Here is a 14,510-nt window from a genome sequence, read left to right as displayed (position 1 = left end):
TGTCAGTTATACGCAGCCTAGTTGTACAAACAAAAAAAATCATGCATTTCAAGGACCATAAACGTGAATGAAAAGAGTCGACGTCTACTATAAGTATATACCACAAGTAAATGCACATAAAATAAAAAAGTTGTATTCATTGGTGGAAAAATGGAGAATGAAAAAAATTCTGAGTACTCATTAAGTTGATTCAAAATAGTTAACGGCAATTTGCAAAATTTGTGGGACCTGAAGAACGCCCTAGCTCGATTGGCGTAAACTTTTGGAGTAACAGGTTTCATAAATAAATTGGTTAGTTTGATAATAATTGTTTGCAGGATTTGAGGTCTTTTGCAAATGAATCTGCTTTGGATGTAATATTATTTGTCAGATTCTGTGTAAACCTTAATTATTTGTAGAAGTTTTGGTTAATTAGTTGCGTCAATTTATTTTTCCGATATATGTTATTCAACTACATATTTCGAAATACAAATTTAAGGCCAATTTTTGACTCTACAACCGTATTTAGATTTTACTAAGCATATAGCTTGAGATAAATTTAGTTGTTAGTCTTAGTGAGATTTTTTGTCATTATTTGAATTGTTTCCGATTTATTTTGTTTCTATAGTTGCATTGAGGCTAACACATTTTAAATTATTATAAAGGTAGTGGTCGAGAGTAAGATGATGGTTGTTATATAGGAAGGAAAAAGTTGCCTGTGCACCCTTTAAGAAGACTCTCGAAATTCTTTTATCACCCGTCATCTTTCTATGTGCTGCGTGACTCTTTCTTAGGTCAGTTCTTTTTTTTTTTAAGATAAACTCCTAAGCGTTATCTTTCTTCTAACGCAAGAACGTTATTTGTTACAGTTCCACTGTTGCCCACCAATCGGAACTGCCTCCATCGCCTCATCAATGGGACCGACCCACAGGCGCGACAGTTCACAGATAACGCCCATCTCCTTCAAACAAATCTCTCTAAATCCGTATTAGGATGTTTTCCCTCGTTACATAGTTTGTAAGATTTAACTCTATACACCAAATATTAATCAGGGATTCTATGCAATGCAAAGACAAAAAAAAACAATGGCGCTGCAGCAAATGTGTGTGTTTTTGTGTAATATTTTTAGTCGCTCATTTAAAAAAATATTGCATTAAAAATGATTCAAAATGTGTAGTCTATTAATAATTTCATCGCTGTGTCGAAATTAATACTATTCAGTAAGTAATGATCAACAGTACAATATTGACATTGATTGTGGAAGGACAATTTTTTGAAATGTAAAACAGTCTCATGCATTTTAGTAACATTGAGATTATCATTACTTTCCGAATAACAAGTTGTTTAGAAAAAAAAAATCAAAAATAATATTTGGATAGAAAGCCTAATGTACAATACCGATGGACTGTCATTGCAAACGCAAAAAACAGTAGTTACGTATGCAGGATGCCCCTCAGAAACGTTTACGTACTTGAGCGGGACGCCCTACATATTAAATTGTAGATACAGTTGTACAGATGTCACTGCCTTGAGTAGAATAATAGGTAGATTAAACAGATAGAGTATTTGATTTTTTTTTAAGACTGGCAGAATTTCGTTTGAGATCGAAGCAGTTTTTCCTTTTCAGAGTTGGATGCGCCCTACCTTCTCCACTAAACTTGATTAGGCTGCTCAGAGCTAATTTGTTTTTTTTTTACTTCTTATTTTTTATAAGTAATAACAATTACAATGCTGTGATAAATGAATAGAACAATTAGTAATGAGAAAAAATATTTTTACTTTGTATCTTTTAGACAGCCAAATCAAGTATCTTGTGAACTTTTTAAAAGTAAAATATATGTGGTATTTTACTTCGGCTCGAATTTGACCTAAAACTAAAATTACTTTTTGTTTAAAGTAATATCTAAACTGTTACTTACAAACCAATAGTACAGTATTCTATTCAAAATGTAACTTATTCAGTCAGTTACCATAAGATTTGCAGCAAATCTTATTCCATTGCAGTACCATAGGAAGGTCTGATGTGTTATGTTTATATTAGAATTTTCGTAATGCGAAAAGCTTGTAGTAGATAAATAAAGAAATTATTTTTATATTAGATTAAAATTTTACAAATATTAAAATAAAACAATAACTTTTTATTTTTTAAAATCTATGTATCTCAAATTGGCATGGAACTTTGCTAAGCGGCTTGATAATGTTTGTTTGGAAAAGACTCGACCTAAACATGTTAGACCTTCTCCAAATTTGAATCAGGAAAAACTGCAAAGAGGTCCGCCAAGTTTTGCAGACTCTGGTAGTTAAGGAGTAAGACTAATATAAGTTAAAGACTGTGAATAGATTAGCTATTATAGAAATAATACAAATCTGCAGCTCTATTTAAGATACCTATAGATAAAAATCAACAAAAAAAAATTGCCAACTCTACGAAGTAGTTTAGTGTCTTCAGTGTGGTTAAATATGTGTGCAATGAGGTAAAATAGAGACTGTGAACATATTTGTTTAAATAGTTAATTTTTATTTTAATCCAATTGTAAATAATTTTAAATGATAATTGTGTATTACTCCTAGAAAATTTTATTTAAGGTTTTGTTTATGTACATGAAACTAACTACTTCATAACTATTGACAGAGAAATGGTGTTCCCATTACCAGCAACCCTAATTGTTCGCAGGTACTGCGGATGATTTGTCCGACTGCTATTTTATTTGCCAAATAGCGACCAATATTATTGACTGGCAAATTAAGAAATATTTTTTACCGATGCCTTTGGTATTAGGATATTTTTGTAAATAATTTGATTACTCCGCTAGGTTTAACGTTCTGCATAAAAATGTTTTTCTGAATTATTTATCCCCCTTTCCTAATTTTTAAAATTTCACTTTATACATGCTTAATGTCTTTTCTTCTTTGGAATGCCTTTTAAGATTATTGTAATTATATTCCATTGATTTTTCCAGCGATCTCAGTGATATGCATGTAAATAGTAAAAGTGTACTTTTTTCAATTAATGGTCAGTCTGTGTTTACTTAGTATACTCCAATATGAAAAGAATAAAATGGACAACCTATACCTGTAGTTTTGTTCTGAAAAATACCTATTAACGTATCTAATAAAAAAAATAAATAACGAGTGCCAATGGAATCAAAGCGGTCAAGAAGAGCTACTTCAAAGTTGTGTGGATGCGATTATTTGGGAGCTGCGATGAATGATGAATAGTAAAATGCAGGGTGCCTGTATGAGCGTTAAAAACCAATTTTTAGAAATAACAAATCTTAAAATATATCTCATATTTTATTATTTGGGTAACAAAACCTCAGTTTTGCATTTCTTGATCAATATTTATTGTTTGTCATTTTACAACTTAAACATTATAAAACACAAAAAAAACGTAAATCTATACACATTGCTAAAATATACTAACTGAAAATTAAGACTAGAGCTTCAACGCTTCGATGTGCTTCAAAAAACACTGATTCTTCAATTAAAACTTTAAATAAAAAAAGTATGTTCCTTGTCAGTTGCAATAAAAAAATCTTTTGTTGTTATAAAAGTGCCGAAAAATTGTTTAGATTATTCCTTAAATTTTTAAACAGAATCAGAAAGATTTTCAATTTTGGAACTATTACGAAATTTCCACACAAGTCCGTAGAGAATATCGGAATATTATGGGTCCTGGTCAGTTTGTCAGATAAAGCCAAACGGTAGGTTTGGTATATCTATGCCATGGTATTAATTTCGATACCTAAAATTTGATTGTGAATGTTCAATTTGGATGGGCGATTTCTCGAATCTCGAACAGGACACGTCACATACGAGAGGTTGTTGTCATACTGACATATCTCGCAAATGACATGCCCTGTTGGAGATAAACCCCTCCCTGGTACTTGGTAAAAATTAATTTTCTCTAGTTTAAAATTGACTTATGCAGTTATTAACCGGATGTGTGATCAAATACTCTTTGTATACAACATAATATCTATGTTGATGTATATCAAAAATTCGTGAAGTTTGGACTAACATATTTATAACAAACTTCACAAAAGGGCCTTGAAACTACTTTCAAAGAGGCATATACAGTAACATCTCTCATACATCACTCAATGGTTAACCTCATTATAAGAAGGACTTAATGCTTCATAGTCACTGGAGTTGCTGAACCTTGAGAAGCGTGGCTTACATCAATTATTGGTTAGTGAGATTTTCAAAAATATAACCTTTGCAGCAATGTTTAAAACACGTTGTTTTAAACTGAAACTTTGTTATTTACTGTAATATTAGTAAAAATATTTTCTATAATTAACACTGGTAATAAAGATAACTTTTAAGGGAATTTTGCCTATAGGTGTACAGGAACATTTCATGACATTGTACGAATAGCATCTGTTCTCACTATACCAAATAATAAATATATTGCAGAATCCAGCGCCACAAAAATGAAGTATCTTTCAATATTCGACCATCTACAATATTTACACTAATCAACGCACGCATGGAAACTACAAGAATGAATTACAGTCGCGATGTAATTAAAGTACACTATAATACAAAGTTAACATAGGGATTCACACTCTTATCTCACTTTATCACTGGTGTGTATGACCTTAGCCACAAAGAATCCAAGGGCAGTGACAGCTGCCAGACTAAGCCCAGCTTTCCACCACACAGTCAAATCGTTTGTTATTACTCCAAACTCTCGGAAATTCCTAACAAAAAAAGTAAACTTTGTTTTAGATCACCTTGTAACAAAATGTTTATAGCGTTCTGCAAGAGTGTGTCGGGAATGTATAAAAAATAGCCCTTAGATTATTTCCTTAAATAAAGGCTAAAAAGTACGGCGCATTCGACATACTGGGTGTTTCAAATTGAACTCTCGAAGGACTTCTGGAAATATGACAAAAATAATTTATTATCAACGAATTTTTTGTAGAATGTAAAAATCCCTTACGACCTTTTGATGAAATGATTATCAATTTATTTAGTTTCTTATTGCGACATCATTTTTTTTTTTAGATTTATTAAAACTAGTTTAATAACCAATAGTAATAATCGGTTATTCATTTAAATTTATGTATTTTTGAAACACGAGACAAAGTTTGAGTTAACTCGAGTTAAAAATAACGTTAAAAAAATAAGTTTTCCCTAACGTACTTTCTATTTATATATATTTTATAATAATACACCCAAAAACTTGTCCCCCGCACCAACAAGCCATTTAAAGCTGCCCGACACACTATTGTGCAGAATTTTATTGCGCAAATTGCATATAAAATGATATAGAAAACATGCGGTTAAATTTACAGTTACACTGGCACAATATAGGGGATCCAAATAGTATGACAAAGTAATAAAACTCGTTTATTATTTGTTTTAGACAAAAATGTTAAATCCAAAAGTTACAGATGAGACTAAAGGAGACAATTTAAAATTATTTTCAAATATACAGGGTGATTCATAAATAGTTCGTAACTTGATCCGCATGACGGCCAGGAGCTTAATCATGAAGGTACCACATTATCTGCCTTCGTTTGAACTAGTCCTTAAGATATTTTGCAACCTTGGCTTTAAAAAGTCTAAGTAAACTTTCCCAGTCACTATATTTTTTAAAAAATTAGGCCCTATAATGTTATTTCCTATTTATAAACCACCCCAAACACTTAAAGGCCATTTTAAAATGGGAACTATTATTACCATAATGCCGGTTTCATGGAATGTCGATTCATCCGTAAATAACACATTCGAAAAATTCTTGTGCACATTCACAAAATGTTTATTTAATTTGATAATCATTTTCATTGACTTCTTAATGAAATTGCACATGATAAGGATGCATCTTATTTTTTCACAGAATAATATTCATAGAACTCTTAGAAATTATTAAGTATCGTGTGCGTTTCCTATGACACTAATTTTCTTTATTTTCCTTATTCAATACAGTCTTGATTCTTTCATTTCTTTCATAAGCAACACTTCCAGTTGAAGTGAAACGATTGATCAAATTCTCAAGAGTTCTTTTAGGGGGCTGCCTTCTATCGGGATAGTGTTGCTTGCAAATTCTCATAGATAATAATGCATTTCTTCCATTGAAAAATTTATGGTTGAGTTTCAAGTTAAGCAACTAACAAAGTTTCAAATAATTATTTATTTGCATGACCAACCTACATTTGCATGGCAAACAAGGATTGGCACGGCCAACTTACATTTGAGCTAAAAGACGCGACATGAAAACATTGTTCATAGTTCAATAATATGTTGGGCTTTAGAAAAAGAATTTCTAAAGAAAGGAAACATTGTTTTCACAAAATTAAACATTTACCTATTTGTTATTATTTTTCTTGGCTTATTGTGATATTTTGTCATAATTTGACAAATTTTCGGAGTTTTGTTCGTAAAAATCTGTATACCTCACAAAATACTTTGTTTATGTATAGGAAATACTTAACAAGATTGAAAAAGCATTAATAGGAGTAATTAATGGAAGGATTTTTTTCACGAAAATTAATATTTTTCCTTTTGAGTCACCCTGTATAAACGATTGGAATTAACTTCAAGGCTAAGACTGTACTACTGTATAAAATTGTTGGCAAAATAAAATCAGTTGTCGGAAATGTCGTTAAAAATATAGAGTGTTAAACACTGAGCATTTTGACGAAAAAATGCCACTAGATATACACCATACCAACCCTACATTGTGTGATTGAGTATAGATGCAATAATATCCTGTAGTGTTCCATTTAAAAATATATACATTTGGTTTCACACCGATTTATCAATCACCCTATATATTTGAAATTTTTGAAATTATTTCCTTTAGCTTTATTTATAGCTTTTGTGTTTAACATATTTTTCTAAAACAAATTATAAATGAGATATATTACTTTGATACGCTATTTGTACACCCTGTATAAACTTGAATGAAACTAAAGGTATAATGAATTCAAGAATATTGCGCAATATATAAAATTGTTAGAATCAAATTTACCTTTATTAAAAAATTAGGTTAATTCTAGGTTTCAATAATTAATTTAGTGGGGAGAGACCAATAAGAGAATATATCCAAAGGAAGCATGAATACCTGATGTCCCATTTATATATATTATGTCCCTAGAAGGGCACATAACTATCAATTCACGTTTTTTCAAACTTTTCTTAATCAGTTCGATGTCAACGCTGCTTATCATTCTAATACCATGCTTATTATAATATTTATAGTTTTGGTTAGTTTTGAGAATGAAAGAAACATTGAAGGGGCGATCAGAAATATATATTGTCTTGATGTGAAAATAATAACTGCTAAATTGGATCCACACTTCAGTATTTAAATGGGACCACAAGCAAATCAAATCACTAAAAATAACGATTATAAAGCATCGGTCTAATGACGACTAAATAAACTAGGTTAGAATAATGCCTGACTTCAGTTGCTACAGTGGTTATAATAACAAAAAAATAAAAAAAAGTTAACAAGGTAACAGGACAAAATGCCTATAGAGTTGGAGGTGATGCATTGGTTAACTGGCGACGAAAAAAAATATATTGTTAGGTATCCACACACAGGCATTATGAACAAGTAATAAACGTACACAATAATATATAAGCGACAAGTTCATTCGAGGTAGAATCAATAGACCTATTATTAAAACACTAGTCTTTCATGCCCAAGCAATAATATTCTCTAGCAACATTCAATTATCAGGCAAAGGTAAGCTAATATTTTGTATTAAACGAGACAAAACAATCAAGGCAGGAATTCCCAACATAACAAAGAATATAAACTCTATGTGTACTGTCTTAACCTGCAAAATTGGTACAACCATTCTGATGGTTGAGGACGCAACAACAGCATGTGTACCATGCGGCGCAAGGGACTGAAAAACAGAAAAACATCAATAAGGAAAAGCTAAACAAAATGGTACACGAATCGCGAATCTTACAGTCTATATGAGAAAAAAAAAAAATATATATATATATATATATATATATATATATATATATATATATATATATATATATATATATATATATATATATATATATATATATATGAATGACATCATTTTTCACTTATAATAATAAAAAAATTATATCAACAAATTTCGCTAATGAAATATGCATCCGATTTTTAGCATTTTACAACACTTGATCACATTAATGACAGAAATAATTTTCTTCTACTCAAAATTAACGAAACTCAAACAAGAATTATTAAAATTAAGAAAATTAAAATAAAACATGAGCAATGGTGGTGATATAGTAAAGTCTCTGACAAACCTTCTCTTGTAAAACAACATCCAGGCTGCTTGAAACCGACTAACAAAATACATGTCAAAATATAGATAGATACAATAAAACAACAATTTTGATGTATTGGAAGATGAATGAAATTAATTTAATCGCACGCGGGCATAATACGAAATTTACCAGTATAAGTAAAACATAATACTACATAAAAGCATGATGCAGGTTCTTAAAATATTTTGTTCTAATTATAGAATGTCAAATTCATATAGATATAAATTCAGCTTTTCAAAATTTGATATTTTAATCATAAAGCAGAAATATGGTATGCTAACAAACTTACGGGAATGCGGCCATTGTTGCTAACTTGACAAAAACATCTTTTCTGTACTGCTCCTTCACGCTAAATCTCTGTGGCGGAAGAATTTTGTATTTCTGACAAAAACTAGCTGGCTGCAAGAGATAATCCTGTCGTATTTCTTCCAGGTCATCTTTACAAGCCACAACCAATACAGGGATCTTGCTTTCAGCAAAATACTTCTAAAATTCAATAATGGTATTATTATTAGTTATTTGGTGAGACAGTCGAATCAGTAAGAACTCCAAGGACTTACAATGTATATCCTAGCGACGTATTCAAAAGATTTTGGATTATTGATATCATATATCAAACAAGCAACATCACACTGAACTTCATGAGGTAGCAGAGGATCTGACATGTTACGGACATTTAGGTCTTTGAGCACCAATATCTTTTCTTGTCCATACACCTGCACTGTATTTACTGTACAATTTGGAGTGCCACATTTGTCTACCAACAAATCTTTAACCTACAAAATAGAATCAAAAAGTAAAAAGCACCTAACAATAAGAAGGCACAATTATTATATTAAAGCATTAGACACTCAAATACAGATAAGCAGAAATACAGAAAAGCAGAGACTGAAACTGATTGTAGGATATTGAAAGAGTGTGTTAATAATTTATTAAAGTGGTCAGAAGATAATCTGTCAAAGAAGATTTTAATGTCAAAAACAGTACCTCTACGTCATTTACGTATGTAAAAAAAAAACAAGTATTTGATTGATGATTGATTAAAGATTATTTAATGTACAATGAATGATTCTTAATTAGAAATGCAAAAAAATTCAAACTAGCGCAGTCTAACCTTGATTATGGTAGAATAATTTAGTCGCCTTTTTATACTAAAGGTGTACAAATGGTTGAAAATTCAAAAAAATGTCCTGAAATTTGCCAACTATATTCTAACAAGAGAATCTGATGCTTATGTCAACAATATAGAATGTTATAAAATGTTAACAACTGCACAACAGAAGAGTCGTTACTAAGTTACTGCATTTTTTTAAATCGCTAACAATATAACTTGGACAATGCAACATTGGGTTGATTATATTTAAGTGTTCCAAATAAAGCACAGCTTACAAGACCTTTACCCCAGTCATGATAATGATTAACATCTTATAATCAATAGCAAATTTTGCAAAATTAGTAGAAAATTTATTTCAGAATGTTGCCAGTGTAATTGATGGAGTAAGTTTTCAGGCACAAGTGAGTTTTTAAGTTACTTTGAAGGCAATTACAACATGTTATTGGGTACTGAGCAAATAATAATGAGGACTTTTCTGCTGTTCAAAATATTCGACAACTACTTACATCTCCCGTGCCTTTGATAAAGCTTCTACAGAATGCCGATTTTCCAGATCCTGTTGGGCCAATAACGTGACACTGATAAACGTTTCTTGTCGACTGTTTTTTTGCCAAATCCAATTTTTTTTCTCTAGTTACTGAAATACGTTAATAAAGAAAATTATTTAAAAGGGAGAAGTAAATTAATAAATTGAATTTAATCTATAGTGGATATTTCTAAAACTAAAACTTATGGCTTTCAATTTTAACTTATTTAAAAATTCACTATCATAGAATCTGTTTGACCTTCAATTCTTCTCTAGTCAAAAACACTTATTCTTTCCATCATACATTATAAATTTTATTTATCGTTTAATTAATCGAAAAAGTGGGTAGAACTTTTGACTTTAACTGTATCTTTTATTGCGGTTTGCGAATATTATTTAAGCAACCTATCAAAACATACAGTAGAATTTCAACATTTTTGTAATGATTATTTTTATGATTTTTGTTTATTTCTGGAATGGAGGGATGGATTTTAAACGAAAGCAAAATATAGTTTTATTAAAGAAACTAACCTACAACTGCTGACACCTGATTTTCGTTTTCATATATATTATACCCTAGATATGCCAAATACTCAAATGTCCTAGGTAAATCCACCAGTGTCATCAATGCCCATTGACACATATAACCCTTATAGGTGATCCAACCCTTCTCATTTGTCTGTACCATGGAACTCACATCCAGTGGCCACGCTCGTGTGGGACATGTTGAAAATAACTCTTCATACTCACTAGGAGACAATGATTTATCACAGTCTTTATCATACCGTTCGAACAGATGGGTCAAAAATTGTTGGCCCCTATGTGACAGCTCTGTTGTACAACCTGACGGCACTTTTAAACTAAAATTTAAGTCAATTTTAAATATAGGTTTACTTTTATTTGACCACTCTGATTTACCTTGGGTATAAATAATCTTTAGACATGTTCAAATGGTCATTATAACCAAACTTTCTCAAAACAGTCCATGTCGTTTCATTTCGTCCTCTTTGGATAAACAGAGTATGCAGGTACAAAAAACCCTTTAGAGTGACACTATTTTGAAGGACCCCATCTTCAGTATTTTTCCGTAAAACTGCTTTAACATCGTCTAATACTTGGGGCTGAAGGGGGGCATTGAAACATCTGCTTTGGAAGTTGTTCAACTCAATATCATTTAAAAGGCCATCACAATCAATGTCACAAATCTTGAATATCCTTACTAACGCATTTTTGCAAGCATCAGTTAACTAAAAGAGAATCTTACAATCCGTATTTCAAAATTATTACAAACAATGACAATTAAACAATGTGAGTATCCCATTTTCGACACTTTTGGGACACTCTAAAAAAAGAAATATGCGGTTTTCGCACCATTGTGTATACAACTATCTATTTTTTCCAACTGCGTCATTCTCAGTCAAAGTAAAAAATAATGGCTTTAAAAAAAATTAAATAATCTCGAATAACCTTTTCATCCAAGCTTGTATACTTATCCTGAGAACGAAAAGAGACCTTGTACAAGATAAAGACGCTACACTAATATATAGGAGGTCGATTTTAAATCGCAAATCGCCCTCTTGCGCATTCTTATCTTAAACACACGGTATATTGTACTCACATCTGCATTTTCAATTGAGTATATTGGCGAAGTGGGATGAAGGACAGCCTTTTGTGCATAATAAAACATCTCAGAGATATTCTTAAGAGTTTTGGCGGAGCATTCTATACACGTTTCAATTTCTGAAAACTCCTCCATGATATCGTATATGCCCTTAAAGTAAATTTAAAATTGCCTAACAAACATTACAATTTTAAAATCGGATACTTAAAAACAAGTCCTCATATTTCCAAAAATGCTTTACTTTAAACGGGTTATGAAACTAAATAAGATAGTCCAAGAAATATGCTTATAATATTAAAATTTAAATTATTTTAAAACACTTTTTATCATAAGGTCAGTTTATGCTTCTGTAAGGCATATATAAAATACTTGACACACTCTTAAATTACTGTTGATAGAAAAACAAACAATAGCTATTTTAGTAGGTGCAACTTTAATATTAGACAAAAATTATAATCATCTAGTTTTTGAACCCATATGTTAAATAAAATAGATTAATGGAATGAAAATTATCATTATCTCTATTTTAAGAATAGTTTGCAAAAGATCCATTAATCCTCTAAATCTTTTGGTGCTGTTATTAATGTAATTTGCCAGCGCAATGCTTTTTTATACATGGTGTCAAAACAAATGCAAAAAACTGAAGGGGTGTTTCCTTGTTTAAAATAAAGAGCAGTTTGTTATATAAACATTAGATCGAAAGCCAACCATCTGGGAGATAATGCGCCACAAATATGGCGAAAAAATAATGTTTTTATTTTTTATCTTAAAAACGAAAATAGAACAATAAAATATTAGGGACCTATAACTATTACAAAAAAACACTTTCTGCATATTTCTTCATTTTTTATATGAGTGGAGGGGATTAAATTAGACTACCCCTATCATTGTCCTTAATTGAATTTGAAAAAATATGTATTAAATTTTAGATTTTATTTAGAAACTTTTACTGCTGCAATTTTTTCATAATACTTACGTTACAGAAAATTTTATTTGATTAAAAAAATCTAGTAGGCTGCTGTCACTTCTTAAGGGGTTCATTATTGCTTTATTTGACATTACTCAGTTGGGTTAAATACAAAATATGACTAATTGAATCAAAAATTTGTTATATTCCCCGGCAGACTCTTTCTACACTAACTACAAAAACTACATTTTTGTATTTCATTATGTGTTGCTAATCTGCTGTTTTTATTTGAGTTACATTGTTTCAATAAAATGTTTTTAAAGAAGGTATGTCAGAAATGTTTATTAATAAATTATTTATAGAATTTAACTCTTTATAAGATACAAAATACAACTGTTTAACAGCAACCAAGTAAATTATTTTTTATTTTATTTTATAAAAAACTGCAAGAAAGGATAGTCCAATTCAATCCCCTCCACTCATAAAAAAATATATATATATATACAGAATGTGTGTTTTATAATAGTAATAATTGCATATTTTATAAATCTATTTATTTTCTTGTTTAAGATTAAAAATAAGAGATATCTCCTTAAGGAATCACCCCCTTAAGTTTTCGCATTTGTTTTGAAACACCCTGTATATACAAAAAATGTTGGACACACATGCATGAGTTTCATTGGAAAATTAACCTTAATATTCCTCAACAAGTTACTTAGTGTGGTTCAATAAGAGATCTACTTTGACTACCAGATAATACATACAAAAGATATGCAGATAATTTTTAAAATTCAATAAAATATTTGGAATAAATAGATAACTTACATCAATAGTAGAGTATTCCACTAGGTCAATTTTATTGCCAACAAGAACAACAGGGCACTGAATATCAAAATGAATTTGTCTGATTAGAGGCATCCAGAATGAAGATATCCTCTCGATTGATTCATCATCATCAACAGCATAAACAACACATACAACACTAGCTCTTTTAATTTGTTCATGGAGGTCATCTTCGTTCTGATCAGCTAAGGAAAAATCAACAATGTTTGTTGGAACCTGCTCAGGAGTAACATCAGCTGGTATAGTTATTTCTTCTGCTTTAGTGGGAACATTTTCTGGAAATTCTTCACTTACAAGGGATAATATGAGAGAGGTTTTGCCTACACCCCTATCGCCAACCAGTAGAATGCGTACGGTACGTTTCAAATGAGACTTTACAACCATTTTTACTTCAGAAAACCTAAAAGTGTAGGTTAGATTTCACGTAAGTTCATTCACTATCTGTATTTTGTTATATTTGGAGACACACCAAAAACTTTATTATATGTAACGATATGTGGTTCAGAGTATAAATTATATCAGTATACCATTTTACCTGCAGAACTGAAAAACTGATTTAGTTCTTACCTTTGAAATTTATTTACATTAAATTTCTTTTTCAGGCAAGGCTGCAAAGTGCATCACTAAATTACAGTTTAAAACAAAACCACATAATTATTAAAAACTACCGACAACAAAAAAATTTCGATATTTTCCAATGATAAAATTTGCTCATGAAAATTGTCATCTTTTTTTACAAGTTCGGATTTTCAACAAAAACCGCGCAAGCGTGCGTTCACAAATAACACATGATCAAAACTAACATAATTTTCCGAGTTTTAAAATTAAGATTTTCGCAATGATCTCCTGCAGGGCACTTATTGTTCTTTATTCAATAATTAAAATCAGACCCATACATCGGTGTCCCACATAGAGTCTCCCGCCGCGTTTTTGGGACAATAAACAAAATTCTATAAATATGATTTTACCGTACTAATGTGTGTTCTATGACTCACAGATTTATATAACCAAGACGCATTGATTATAAAACTTCTGGTAAGTATTGGACTATTGTCACGGAATACTAAAGAGCGAATTATTTCCGCCAATTCAGTCACTAGAAAGCTCGAAAATTTTCATGTTTTTGTGAATATATGGATGCTATTATAGCTTTCATACGCTATATTTCTGGGACCTACTGGTATGAAATAATTATGGAAAAGCAAATATTAAATAATATTCATCTTTT

At 30.6% G+C, this 14,510-nt stretch overlaps 2 protein-coding genes across 7 annotated transcripts in view; one reads left to right on the top strand and one right to left on the bottom strand.

Annotated features, from left to right (window-relative positions):
• The window catches only part of LOC132703584 (serine/threonine-protein kinase NLK), a 110,273-nt gene extending 107,236 nt beyond the window's left edge, over positions 1-3,037 (top strand). For 3 of the 4 annotated variants that reach the window (XR_009619103.1, XM_060672931.1, XM_060672932.1), the window contains exon 9: positions 849-3,037. Coding sequence is in view for 2 of the 4 variants with exons in the window: in XM_060672931.1 (XP_060528914.1) it covers positions 849-930 (82 nt within the window). In the remaining 2 variants the exon portion in view is untranslated. Of the gene's footprint in view, positions 1-680; positions 763-848 lie in introns of those variants that run through there. The other variant, XM_060672933.1, reaches the window with a different exon arrangement.
• A 262-nt stretch (positions 3,038-3,299) lies between these two features.
• LOC132703516 (mitochondrial Rho GTPase) lies at positions 3,300-14,277 on the bottom strand. 3 transcript variants are annotated; one of them, XM_060672830.1, is made up of 11 exons: positions 13,850-14,277; positions 13,265-13,682; positions 11,530-11,682; positions 10,830-11,158; positions 10,443-10,771; positions 9,892-10,022; positions 8,832-9,047; positions 8,561-8,757; positions 8,251-8,289; positions 7,776-7,847; positions 3,300-4,685 (listed from the first exon to the last, which is right to left on the bottom strand). In XM_060672830.1, the coding sequence occupies exons 2-11, from the start codon at positions 13,664-13,666 to the stop codon at positions 4,553-4,555; spliced, it is 2,001 nt and encodes a 666-aa protein (XP_060528813.1). In that variant the 5' UTR covers positions 13,667-13,682; positions 13,850-14,277; the 3' UTR covers positions 3,300-4,552. The 3 variants fall into 3 exon arrangements, with proteins under 3 accessions (XP_060528813.1, XP_060528814.1, XP_060528815.1); XM_060672831.1 differs by lacking the exon at positions 8,251-8,289 and having other exon boundaries at positions 13,850-14,276; XM_060672832.1 differs by lacking the exons at positions 7,776-7,847; positions 8,251-8,289 and having other exon boundaries at positions 13,850-14,276.
• Between the last annotated feature and the right edge of the window lie 233 nt (positions 14,278-14,510).

Source organism: Cylas formicarius, unplaced genomic scaffold (genome assembly GCF_029955315.1).
Source record: "Cylas formicarius isolate icCylForm1 unplaced genomic scaffold, icCylForm1.1 PGA_scaffold_6__28_contigs__length_40554024, whole genome shotgun sequence".
In the NCBI taxonomy this organism is placed as follows: Eukaryota; Metazoa; Arthropoda; class Insecta; order Coleoptera; family Brentidae; genus Cylas; species Cylas formicarius.
The sequence above is the reverse complement of the archived record's forward strand: the minus strand, read 5'-3'. Positions and strand labels throughout refer to the sequence as shown.

Bases quoted from the DNA above. Each gene is read 5' to 3' on its own strand.
- LOC132703516 (XM_060672830.1), bottom strand. From the start codon at position 13,666: ATGGTTGTAAAGTCTCATTTGAAACGTACCGTACGCATTCTACTGGTT. The intron at 10,772-10,829 runs GTAAATCAGAGT...CTTAAATTTTAG, and splicing joins AAAGATTATTTATACCCAAG to TTTAAAAGTGCCGTCAGGTT. The intron at 8,290-8,560 runs GTAAGTTTGTTA...GTATTTTGTTAG, and splicing joins GCAACAATGGCCGCATTCCC to TCGGTTTCAAGCAGCCTGGA.